General features: G+C 39.9%; 1 protein-coding gene across 1 annotated transcript; it reads right to left on the reverse strand.

Moving 5' to 3' along the window:
• LOC127391130 (protein-glutamine gamma-glutamyltransferase E-like) lies at positions 1-12460 on the reverse strand. Its single transcript, XM_051633432.1, has 12 exons — positions 12217-12460; positions 11773-12012; positions 8791-8909; positions 7904-8032; positions 7560-7740; positions 7187-7322; positions 5450-5553; positions 5098-5340; positions 3561-3878; positions 2458-2621; positions 1642-1766; positions 1-151 (listed from the first exon to the last, which is right to left on the reverse strand). The coding sequence occupies exons 1-12, from the start codon at positions 12458-12460 to the stop codon at positions 1-3; spliced, it is 2154 nt and encodes a 717-aa protein (XP_051489392.1).

Here is a 12460-nt window from a genome sequence, read left to right on the forward strand (position 1 = left end):
TTATGCAGGTGCTACTGCAATGGTTACAAATCCCTTAACGTGTGAAAATTTGTCACAAGAGAAGTCTACTTGCAGTTGTAAGGACCCAGACTTGCGAGGCGTGAACTCAAAATAAATTTTTGATCTCTCCCTTGGTGCCAGTCGTGCCAGACTGAAGAAGAAAAAAAATCAGTTAGTTCTGATTTGCATTGTTTTTCCTTGAGATTCCCAGGAAACAGAACTGCATGGTAGGTAGGAGAGCACCAACAGTTAATTGAGACCCAGCCTTGTTTTTAGAGAATTACTTGGGGTTTGAGGCTTTGTGTAGACCAAGAAATGAGAAAAGATAGTACCGTCATCATTTCCTCTGGAATAGACTGATGAAGATGAGAAGAGCTACATGACGCCTCCATGTTAGGACTGGGTACAAGGTTGGATAGTCCACACAAATGCAGAATAGGAAAACTGGTGCCTGGAGCTGAGTTCTCTGTGCCTGCTTGTTTTGGATCTATTTTGGCAATGCTATGATTTTTTTTTTTAATGGCCAGTGTGCTTTGTTTTAGGTCTCCTGTTGGCCTGAATTGGTTTAGTTTTTCACTGGAATAACCTCTTCCATATTTTTGTGATTATGTCAAATATTTCCAGAGTCACAGCAAGTCAGGCTGTTTTTAATAAAACAGACTTTAGAAAAGATTAAATACTAAAAGCTGCGATAATGCATAAAGAAGCAGAGTACAGAAGAAAAGAAAAAACAAGAGAATGTTTTGCTCTAGTATTTTGAAAAGGCATGATTTTTCTCCTGTTTTTGTAGTATTAGGGTACTGTATAGAACAATAGAAACACAAAGCCAAGCTATAGAAGAAATATCAGAGGCACAGAATCGGATGTGCCTATTTACTCTCCTAGGAGTCCTGGTTTGAGCAGCCAGGCGGATCGTACGGGACCGACTGGAGGCCCCGGAGAGAGGGTCTTGGGACCCTGGGGTCCGAGAGGAGTGGAGCAGAAGGGCCAGGACTCCCACCCCTCTCCTGCCACGCTGTAAAACCCAGGAGCATGGGAAGCCTGGCCCCTTCCTGCTCCCTTTCCCTGGGACCCGTTGGGCTGAGGCTCCTGCTCTCGCTGCCCTGCGGGATCCGGATCCATTGGGTGCGGGAAGAGCCGCGGCCTCTCCCTGCCCGGCCCTGCCGCCAGGGACCCGCGGGCGCCCATCTCTGCCGTTGTCCAGATCAGGCTTTGTACGTCTTCGTACATACTTGTCTATATTTGTTCCTCCTCCCATGTGTTACTGCCCTTTTCTGCTTCTAGTCTTAATTTCCAGCCTTTAAGTCTCTCTTCCTTGTCCCCCTTTTATCCTCACCTGGGAGGGTGGAGGGGGGTGATGCAGAGCAGTTCTGTCCTCTGGTTTCTTTTTGGCCCTGGCCACTAACTGAGACACTAGAGAGGAAAACTTTGAGCAGTTTCTATTTGTTAAAGAAGTTCCTACATGGAACAAAAAAAATATTGAGAAATAGTAATATCTCAATATGTATTTGGTGGCATTTTAATTCTCATAAATAAAAAATTTGAAAAACGCAGTTCAACCATGATTTTTACGTACTGAGAAACCAGGGATGCTGTTGGTCATGTTAGAAGCACCAAGTAAATGATACATCTTTTACTTACTGTATCTTGACCTGTTGGTTCATTAAAGTCACCAGCAGCACGCAGCGGCTGACGGGTTCGGGGAGGGGGTTGGCATAGGAGATCTCCAGAGTGACAGCTTTGTTCACCACAACGCGCCGAGGAATCTAAATGGCAAAGGGACATTTCTGGTCACTCACTGTTCTGCAGTCAGAGTTTGGTGGAGCTGTGAGTAGAACATCTCTCACATTTGAGGATGAATGAGGCATTGGTAAGAGCAGTAAAATTTAACTGACACTTGGTGTGCCTTTTCTGATACTTGAAGCTGGATTTGGATTAGCTGAATAGTGCTGTTAAGCTGTATATAATATTTTGTGTATAATTTCAGGGAAACAGAGCCCTGACTATACAGACACATCTCATTAAACCTGTTTGGTCTTGGGATTTCTGAGTGGCTTTTATTTGGCACATAATTGATTAGGATTAAAGTGTTACTGGCTGTAGGGTTAAGTGGGGTTTTTTTGGGAATAGATAAAGTGGTTTAAAGGCAACACAAGCATTTGGCAGTACCTAGAACACAGATGAAAACGAGTTATGTGAACATAAAGCAGTGGCAGGTGACTGGGAGGAAAGTAACAGAGCTGTTCTGAAGAACAGAGGGTAGATTTGGGCAAAGATTCAGAATTGGTCTCTCACATGCATACTTTCTCAACTTAGGGAGGCAGAATTTTAGAGCAACATCTGAAATTGCAGCCTAAATTAATGCATTTGTCCCCAAATTCTCATCTTCAGATCTGAGCTCCACAAATACTCTCTAGTTCTTTGTCTGTTCAGGACATGAAGGAGAGGATTTTTTACCTTAATGATAATATTTGTGTCTTCTAAGATGATTGTCTTCTCCACCAGCAACTTTACCCCATGCATGTGCATGACTTCACACAAAGCGGTGACTTGGATCCTTTTGTCAGTAGTCAGATACTTTCCATAATAAGAATAAGGGATCTTTACCCGGATGTTTTTTCCTGGAATTCAAACATATATTTAGGAACCATTACATTCTCAAAGAATGCTAAAGAAATTAGAGCTGTTGTGAAGGTTTTTTTTTAAATTATTGAACAGAAGATAAGACAGCTGTTTCTATTTCTTACTTGTGAAACTGGTTGTGTATTTCCCTCCTCTTGTGATCCTTTCCCACTTGAACTCATTTGACCCTTTTAGTTTTGAATGGAGGATTTTGGCCTGAAACTGAGGGAATCTGCTCATCTGTATTTCACTAGATTCCTGTCTCTTTGTATTTCTTACAATTAGAGGTATAACCACTTTTATCTGTTCCTTCCCTATATCCTGTTTGTTTTACCTCAGTCAAGAAGAAAGCTTGGGTCAAGTTTTACAGCCTTTTCAAGTGATCTGATCAGGTTCTTGTTGTAGTCCTACAACTTTTCTGCTGTGTATGGAAAAAATGTTTATCTTTGTAGCCCCTGGGGATGAAAAAGATTTCTCTAATAGTTTTAATAGCCTTGACTCCCCCCTACCCTGCCCTGAGAGAGTTTTGCTGTAACTTTCAACCTTTGTCTTAAGTAATTTCTACCGAAGTGTTGCCTGTTCAGTGCCAGAAAGCACAATGCAGATGTTTTTGTTGAAAGAGTATGGCATGTTCCTATACGTGTAATAATCACCACAGACAGACTCACACACATACGGTGTTGCTTCTGGAGCTATAGTATAAATGTAGCCTTCTGTAGAACATTTCATGAGACCTTCAATTCCTGGTTGAACTAGTGAAGGTTTTCAGAGGAAAAAAATAATATTGTAGTCATAAATGGTGCTATTAAGAGATAGAACAAGCAGATACACTCACTACAAGGCTCATAGAGATGTGATACTGATGTTTCTTCCTTCCAGTTGTCTTCATGTGGCTAATAATGGGACTATATAGGGTCCTTAGAGACATTAGGAGTTACCTTGTTTGGAACGAAGATCCACAGAAGTGGTTGCCTTCAGTATCTCTGTCACTGCTCTCCTTGTGTACAGGACAGTTGACGCACTCATATCCACCTTCACAGTCTTGCGGTCAGAAGTTAAGTTGTTGAGGGTTAAGATTAGGATAATGTCTTTGCCAAACACTGGAGGTTCAGCTAGCTTGAATTTCCCAGAGATCCCAGGGTTTCTAATTGTCTCTGAAGGTCTTTCATCTGGAGATTCTGTGTGTCCTTCTGTGATGTTTGATCCAAATATCTTGGCCAGGGCCTTTTTATAAACTCGTCTTTCCTCAGATGAACCTGGTTGAAGAAGAGAATAAAGTAAAATTCAGTCTTTCATTGCTGTTGCACCTACTCCTTGTAAAGGCTTTTGGAATGATCTAGGGTGGCAGCTCTGCATCACCCAGAAATATGCAATACCTAAAAGTTAAATGTATTTTTATTAGGCTTCTGTTCAGGTTTTCACAGGAAAGTAATAAACATACTGTAGTAAGGTGAATAAGTCACTAAAATAAATAGAATGCATTTGCATTTGTATTTGTTTATGTTGCAAGATTTCTTTTTCTTGGGTCTGAACATGCAGTAGTGTGCTGTTACTTTGATAATCTGATGGGAACCAGCCTCTGTATTAAATATGGTTGCACTAGAGGCATAAATATCAGATATTTTTCTTCCTGCAAACATATGACTCTGTAGTTCTTCTCTTCTGCTGCTTTGTTTTACTAAATAGAGATGAACAGCACTTAGTCTCTTTTCTGCTTCCTAGTAGTTTTGTTTCCAGAATCCAATAGTGTGGAGACTGAGTCTGCTGGTAGTGCAGACACCTAACAATCCATGGCTGGATGTCAGGGCAGAAGCACAAGAGAATCTAACTCCATGAACTTGTACAGTCAGAGAGGGAGTTGGAGTCTGAATCCTCAGGGGAGCAGGTTGTGAGGGACTCTCCAAAAGGAAATATGAGGAGTTGGAATGGACACAGCAAGAAAGAACTTATTTGCTGAGAGAGACTGAGCATGAGATCATATGGGAGGTGGATGTCTTGTGTTAGAGGACTGAAATTTAAGGTTTTGCATTAGTGGTTTGATTGGTGCTGCACTCCCTCTGACAGATATGCTGGAAAACCAGTACTAATCTTTAACCTCCCATACTACAGACCTGTGCAGTTTGTGGTACACGATAGACTCAATCTTGACTTTTTGATATGACAGCTTGAGGGTTTGGTAGGCTTGGGTAGTAAGATATATTTTATAGCCCTGTATATATTGTATATATATCACATTTTGTACTTCTGTGTAATGAACTAAAGTGTGTTTTGTATTGTGTTTTACGAAGGAAACAGCTAATTACACAAAACCAGAAATATAATACTCATGGTATTCTGAAAGTATTCTGAGAATGCTGGCAGAAATACTTTTCTGAATTAAGGGGAGAAATGCTCAAATGCAACCCATCCTAGTGCCCAGAATTCAGTAGGACATAATTGTAATAACAAGGAGATAATTTGTGATAATTCTTTTACCTTCTGGATATTTGTAGTTAGAGGTGACATCCACACGGGAATTGCTATCCACAGCTTTGGTGCTGATAAATCTGCCAATTATTTCAGTATCACAATAAACTCTTTTCTTGGTTCCATCATTGTATACAATCCATCTGTTGCAGTCAGCATTCACCTCTGTGTACACAAATAAGGTGTCGTAATCCAAGTCTACATCTCCTTCTTTGATGGCTGTGACAGATGCAGGGCCACACTGAAATAATCCTAAAACATGGAAAAAAAACAAAACCAAAACCAACAACCAACAAACTTTGTAAGTTGTGCTCAGTTTGAAGAAGGAATGTTAATTCATGCTAAGAATTTTCACTGTTACCTCTGCTTTGTTCTTGTGGAGTTGCATCTAAAACCTGCCATCCGTTGTATGGTGTTCCCAGGTCTGGGCGAATGAACCAGCTCTCATTCCAGACATGGTAGTCCCTGGAGACAAAGAACAATGTCTAGAAAGCATAGAAATACAGAGTCATACAAACTTCCAATGTGAAAGGAGTAGGGGATTTTGGTTTTTTAAAGATTCTGTAAGATGTTACACAGCTCCCTGTCTCTTCCATGGGATAGGTTTGCTGCCTGCTTTTGAGGTGCAGACTTTGCCCTTGGGGTGGGGAGGGAGAGAAGACAGATGTCAGCAGCTCCGTTTGGGAGCAGTGTGATCTATAGTGAAAGATTTAAACCTTCAATATAGTCAATACTTGGTGAATGGGTTCAGTGACCTTCAGATGTGGGAAATACTTAATTTAAACAAACTTAAAATAGCTATACTGGCACAGATCAAATGCTCACAAATAGTTCATCTACAGTAGTGTGCAGCAGCAGAGGTTTAGAATAGAGGTAAGAACAGCATGTGAATAGAATAACCCTTTCCCTGAGGTGCTGTACGATTTCTAGCAGTCAGAGATTTAAGCGCTGTCTGAATTAGTCTTTACATAAAGATGACTGGGTTTAAAGGTTGCTAGTCATCTTATTCTCTACAAGTCTCTTTTGTCCTGTTCAAAAACTCTTTATAGCTCTCCCCCCTTCCCTGCCCCCCCCCCCCCCCCCGAAAAAAAAAAAAAAAAGCTTCCAGCAGCAATGAGTTGCACATATTCTGAAAGGAAAGGGTAACATGAAAGATGGGTGAAAAGTAGGTCACACACAGGATGACCAAGAAAAGATTTGGCTGATTTTTTTTTTTTCATGGGCTAGTACTTTGAAGGGAGTGAGGAGTTGAAAGACTTCCCATATTCTTCAACTTCATACACTAGGTGAAAGGAAGCAGACTAAGTAAAGATAATACTTTTGACATAAGCCTAGTGTGCACAGAGACTTTGAGCTATATGATACACCCTTGGGCTTAGTTAGTTCACTTTCTGAAAAGTTAAGTGGCTGCAGAGTAGAGACTTTAAAACTGAAGGGCAACTGAAGGCTAAAATGGTATTATTTAAAGAATATAATGTTACTTTGGCTACTCAAATTTTGGGACCTCAATTGATGAGTATAGATCACTTGCAGTTTTCAGCACTAGACTAGAATGTCCAACCACTGGAGAGTGGGTTGTTATCTCTTTCAGCTCTCACAAAGGGAAAGTCTAGCCAAAGGAGAGCTGGAAGACTTCTCAGGGAGGGTCCCATCTAAATAGGGAGGATGACAGGCCAAGCTGAGAAGCACAGGCTTTGGCTGTGTGATGAGGGACAGTTATGGCAGCAGTAACCCAGTTAAGAGCATGGAAGGTACACAGCTGTGCTACTAGGAACAAGACTTGTTAGGCATCAGTAAGTACAAGAGCTTTGGTTAATGATACATTGTCAATGGAAGCATACTTTGTAAAAAGTTTAGATTTTTTTAAAAGAAAGTTGCAACTTGTTTGAGGTCAGGAACTGCAAAAAATTAGCTTGGCTGGTTGTTTGGGGTAACATACCTCAAAACAATAAAATGTTTTCTTTCCAAATATATCATGTATTAATTTAGACATTTGCATTAATTTTTGTCCACTCAGTTGCTTTTGTACTACTAGTGTTCATGTTATTGTCTCATAAATCCTCTCTATTATTGGTGAGATGCAAAAAATTATATTTACCATGTAGAATCCTTGCCAATATTAAGACTCTTTCCAGAGCTGTCATAGTACTTATCAATACTCAGGTTTCTATCCACATCATGGGCAGAATTAAAGTTTGAAATCAAACGAGTTGGAATCCCCAAGCACCTCAGAACTGAAATATATTAAACAAAAAAACAACAAAAACAATAACACAAAAAACACACATAGAATTAATTCAAAGATTGCAAATAGCTGAGAAACAAATTTAAGTGTTTTTTTGTGATTCTTCAGCATTTTCAGTCTTTCAGAGCACTGTTCCTCTTGTAAAATTAGTTGCTTTGTCATTTTTATAAAGCCAGAGGTCAGAAATGACTCTATTTCACCACAGTCCTCTGTTGTTAAAGCTTACCTGTACACATCACACCTGCAAAAACCCAGCACTGGCCATACTGCACAGGCTTGTAGTTGTCCTGACGCCACTTCTGGAGGATTACCACGCTGCCATCCCATCTGGATGGATTCTCATGTGAATGAAAACTTCCTTGCCACTTTCCAAGGAGAACTCCATTATCATTATCATTTCCATTGATCTAAAAATAGGCCAATGGATAGAAAGCACAAAATCAATGATGTGTAATGCTCCATAACTAGTTAATTATATTGCTCAAGGTGCAGGTGGCTGAGTCACAGTGGTATAACCTAATGCTTTCTGCTTAAGCATGTGGAATTAAGAATAAGGTGCCCATTTCTTACCATAGAACTGATTACTCTGCCCACGTATTTAGGATCTCCTCTTCGGGATACATCAATGGCTGGGTCCTGACGATAGTACAGGCTCAGATCAAGCATGGTAAGACAGATGTTCAGAAGCTGATCTTGAAACTGTGATTAGATGAGGTAAATTTTTAAGAAAAAGGTTTCACAAACAGAATTAGGGGAGATTCTACTGCAGTTCCTAGTGTGCAGTTCACACTGTGGTAATGTCTAACGACAGGGCTAACTAAACAAAGCAAAAACCTGGCAGGATGCCTTCTGCCATCAGAAGAGATGACTGCAGTAAAACTAAAACTGCCAAGCTTATCCTGACTGCAGTTAGGAGATTCTCTAGAGTTACATTCCTGGAAGCATTCAAGGTGGAGTTGGATGGGACTTTGAGCAACCTGATCAAGTTGAAGATGTCCCTGCACATTGCAGGGAGGTCAGACTAAATTATCTTTAAAGGTTCCTTCCAACCCAAACCATTGTATGCCAATGTCAGTTCTGGCCCATTGTAACAGCATTACAAAAACAGTGAATGTGTTGGATCCACTCAACTATGTTGTCACTTTTACTGAGGATGCTTTGGTCACAGATGAGGTCCATGCTTGCTCCATGAGCTTCAAGTACAAGTCAGTCCTAGCTGCAGGGCTGAGCTGACCCATCTCTCATACCAAAGTCCTATCAGGTACACAGTAAGCAATCCATGAGTGAGGTTAGCCAGGTTTGTTCAGTTTTCTTACAAGCAGGCATAGCTGCTAGAGCAGTGTTCCTGCTGCAGGGAGTTTGGACTTGATCCTTAGAGGTCCCTTCCAACCCCTGTGGTTCTATGTTAAGAGAAAATGCCATTCAATAAGCATCCAGATTAATTCCTTACAGCTTACCTGTCCATAGTACCATCCTCTTGCTTCAATGTACTTTGCATTGCCCACAAAGATTATTCCATTTTCATTTAGAACATATTCTTGTCTCTCATTTTCATTAGTCATGTAGACATCATCACCTGAAAATCATGTTGACATGCTGAGAATATTCTCAGATTAGAATTCTCACTCTAAGATGAGAATACTGGCAACCTTTCAAAAATATTTGTATCTTGGTTTAGCAAGAGGAAAACTACTATGCATTGGAAAATGCATCATTACAGCTCTTGGAACATGTACAGTTCAGTGAAAATGCCTGCTATTGTATATGGCTGAGGGGCATGGGGAGAGGGGGGAATCCATGTTAGTTTCCCTTTTTTCCCTCCTAATTTTAGTATAGTCTTTGTCCATTATTTAAATGTCCCCTATCTGTACATTGTGTTTTTGTGAGGAAGATGGAGAAAAGTCCAGGCTAGCTCAATGAATTTTTCTGCCTTCTCAGAGTAGTTAGAAGTACAGTAGACATCTGAGAAGAAACACACAGATGACACTTCTCTGTTTCCCAGTCATGCTTGTCATGTTTTAAGATTCTTAAATTAAGATCTCTCCTTGCCTGATCCAAAGAGCCATCAGGAATGCTGTTAGGATAGCCTGCAAGCCTTCTGACTTCCCTATTACTTCTTAGTTTCCCTAGTTTACAGCACAGTATGTAGCTGCTGTGAAAGCATTGGCTTCCCACACGTCTTTAAGTTGTTTTGATCTCTCTATAGGTAGCCATATCTAGTTAGCTCTGTGTTTGATTTTGTAAGTTTTTGGGTTTTGTTTTTTTGTTGTTGTTGGTTTTTTTTCTGAAAGCTTCACGATTTCATAAAATACATATAAAAATCAGCTTTTCTATTTATTTTCTGTTTCTCTTTACCTTCCTATAGGAACTTCCCATCCCCTCCTGCAAATAAAAGACTGAATAATTTACTTTAAAAATTGTATTGCAGCATGCAAATCTGTTTTTATAGTGCCTATCCACTCTTTTTTTTTGTTATCATCATTGCTCATTCCTAAGCTCAAAAGCCAGCATGGGCCTGGAGCACTGTGTTCAGTTACACATGCTGCCCTTAAAGATGTAGACCAGCTGGAAAGAGTGATAAGAGTACTGAGAATGCTCAGTGCTCCTGAAGTACAATTTATGAAAAAAAAAAAAAAAAAGAAAAAAAGAATTAACTCAGAATTACTTAACATAGTGGAAAAAATGAAGATGAGGAATGGGGCAAATATGGTAATCAAATCCAGAAATTCTTGTGAAGAAGACGGGGGGGCACAAATTTGTTCTTAATGCCTGTCATATGTAGGATGAGAAGTTATATGCTGAAATAAAAGCAAAAGATATTTGGCTAGTTAATAGGAATAAAGAAAGAAAGAATGGAAACACTAGTGTTTTCAAGAAAAAAATTGCCTGGAGGGGTGCTGGAGCTTCCCTAATGGCTGATCATTAAGAAGCAATTCAAGAATTACTTAAGACCTAAACTGAACTGGCCCTAGACCATGGTGAACTGGATAACTTCCTAAGATACTTCTAGCCCTGTGAGTTTATGATGCTGAGCAGTCTAAAGGTGCTTCTATAACCTCTTGAAGAACATATTTTTTTTTCTAAGGTTTATATGTTCTCGATTACGATGTTCTAGAGCCAGTTCTGTAATAAATATACTTACTTTTGTAACAATAGTATCCTACCAACTCAGACCAAAATTAGCATTAGTTTAAAAGAAGAAAATAAAGATGAACCCACAAAACACTACAACAAATTATTAAAATATGCCTAAATAATAACAATCCCTTCTGTTATCTTCAATACACAGAGAGGAAAAAAACCCTGCAATCAGCCACAATAGTCCTCTTTTCTGACAGTAATAGAAGACAGGTGACTAGACACCTAATCCTCCACTAAATTAGTTCCTTTTATATAGAAAAACTAAGTTATATATTCTGTCTTCTCATTCTGAAATCAAATTTTATCCTGACAGTGAGAAACAATCAGGATGTAAGTTCCTATTTATAGTTTTAAATCAATATCTAAGTATGCTTTCTAACATACACTTCTAGTAATTTCTTCATAGAATCTTTGCCACAGAAACAAGTGGCAAGTTATCAGACATCTGGGGAAAAGACATTCTACAAAATTCTCAAACATGCATATCCTTTTATCCCCTAAAGCTTTACCATGGACATGTTCACTTGTGAGCTGTAGATAAGCAGTGTATGATCATTCATTTAATGAATGATTAGCACTCTTTATTCTAGTAGCTAATTGTACATTTCTTCGATAGCTTCTGATGTATTTGTTAGTGGCCCTTGACTAACGTGGTCACAGAATAAAGTAGTAGATTATTGTAGTTCCTTTTATTTTATAAGCTGTTTAATTGCTTGGCTGGCTAAGGGCTCCCTTAACTCTAGAGTGGAGTATTTTAAAGCTAATTACCTTGCATATTTGCAAAATCTGAGTTTAGGGATTTGCATTTCTCTTGCAACATGCTGAGGCTGCAGAAATAAATAATGGAGTGGCAAGGGATGTTACCTTTGAACCCATGATGAAAGATGGGGAGATGACAATGTTTGGGCTAGCCCTGTCAGTTTTTGTAGAGTCAGTTGAGCTGTTGTCTTTGTGGTTAGCATCTACAAGAGCAGTTTTGCTTTGATGTAGGTGCAAGTCAGTTGTGTTACTGTGTGCTTGCTTCAGGTTCTGAGGAGTACCTGCACTTAAGAAAGTCTGTCAGCCCTTGTCTACTGAAAAAGTGATCTGCTCAGTCCTGAAAAAAGAATCTGTGATACCACCCCACACAGCATATTTCATTAGGATAAAAAAGGCACTGGGGGGTGGCAGCAGCTTTTTAATATAGTAAAAATGAATTTCTGAAGAGATAGCCAAGGTTGCTGCTGGTGGTGACCAGCAATGAAATTATGAAAACAAATAGGTCAGTTATGTTCAGGAGCAAAGGCATTGGTACTTACCTGGACACCAAGGGTTGAAGAGTAACACAAACTGCCCAAGGAACCTGGAGAAGATCGTGTTCCCTGAAGTGACTTGGAGGGTGAGATTGTAGCGCCCAATGACAGCGTTGGCTGGGCTGGATATTGTAAAGTTCATATATCCGGACTCGCTGGGTCCTTGGGCAGCACTCCAGCCACTTGCCCCCACCTCGGAGAGGTTAAATACAGCCCTTGTACGATGAGATTCTGAGGGGTATGGTCCTGCCAGAAAGAAGGTGTAACTGGTTTCTGTTTCAGAGTGTTTTTTTCAATATTAACCTCACACTTGAAATGAGCATGCTGGGGGAGAAAAAGCATTAAAAATACGTGAAGAACAACTTAATCTCTAAATAGAATAAGGGGAGAACTACAAAGGATAAAGATTACAGTTCCATAAGCATGTGGATTAAACCAAGGGAGTGTTACCTATTTCAGTGACAAATCCTAGGCTCTCCCCAGTCTGCTGTGGTCTGTTGAAGTACAGGGTGATAGCAAAGGCTTGTCCTCGCCTTACAGTCAACTCGGTGTTGACATATCTGTCAGTATGGTGTGCCCTTGCATTTACTGATGGCTGCCAGCTGATATGTGTTGGTGTTAGGTCTGTAAAACGTGAGACAAGACATGAAGAAGAAGCCAGCAAGGAAAGAAGTAATTTGCTGGTAAATAGCAT

The sequence above is a fragment of the Apus apus genome, chromosome 15 (assembly GCF_020740795.1).
Source record: "Apus apus isolate bApuApu2 chromosome 15, bApuApu2.pri.cur, whole genome shotgun sequence".
Taxonomy (NCBI): Eukaryota; Metazoa; Chordata; class Aves; order Apodiformes; family Apodidae; genus Apus; species Apus apus.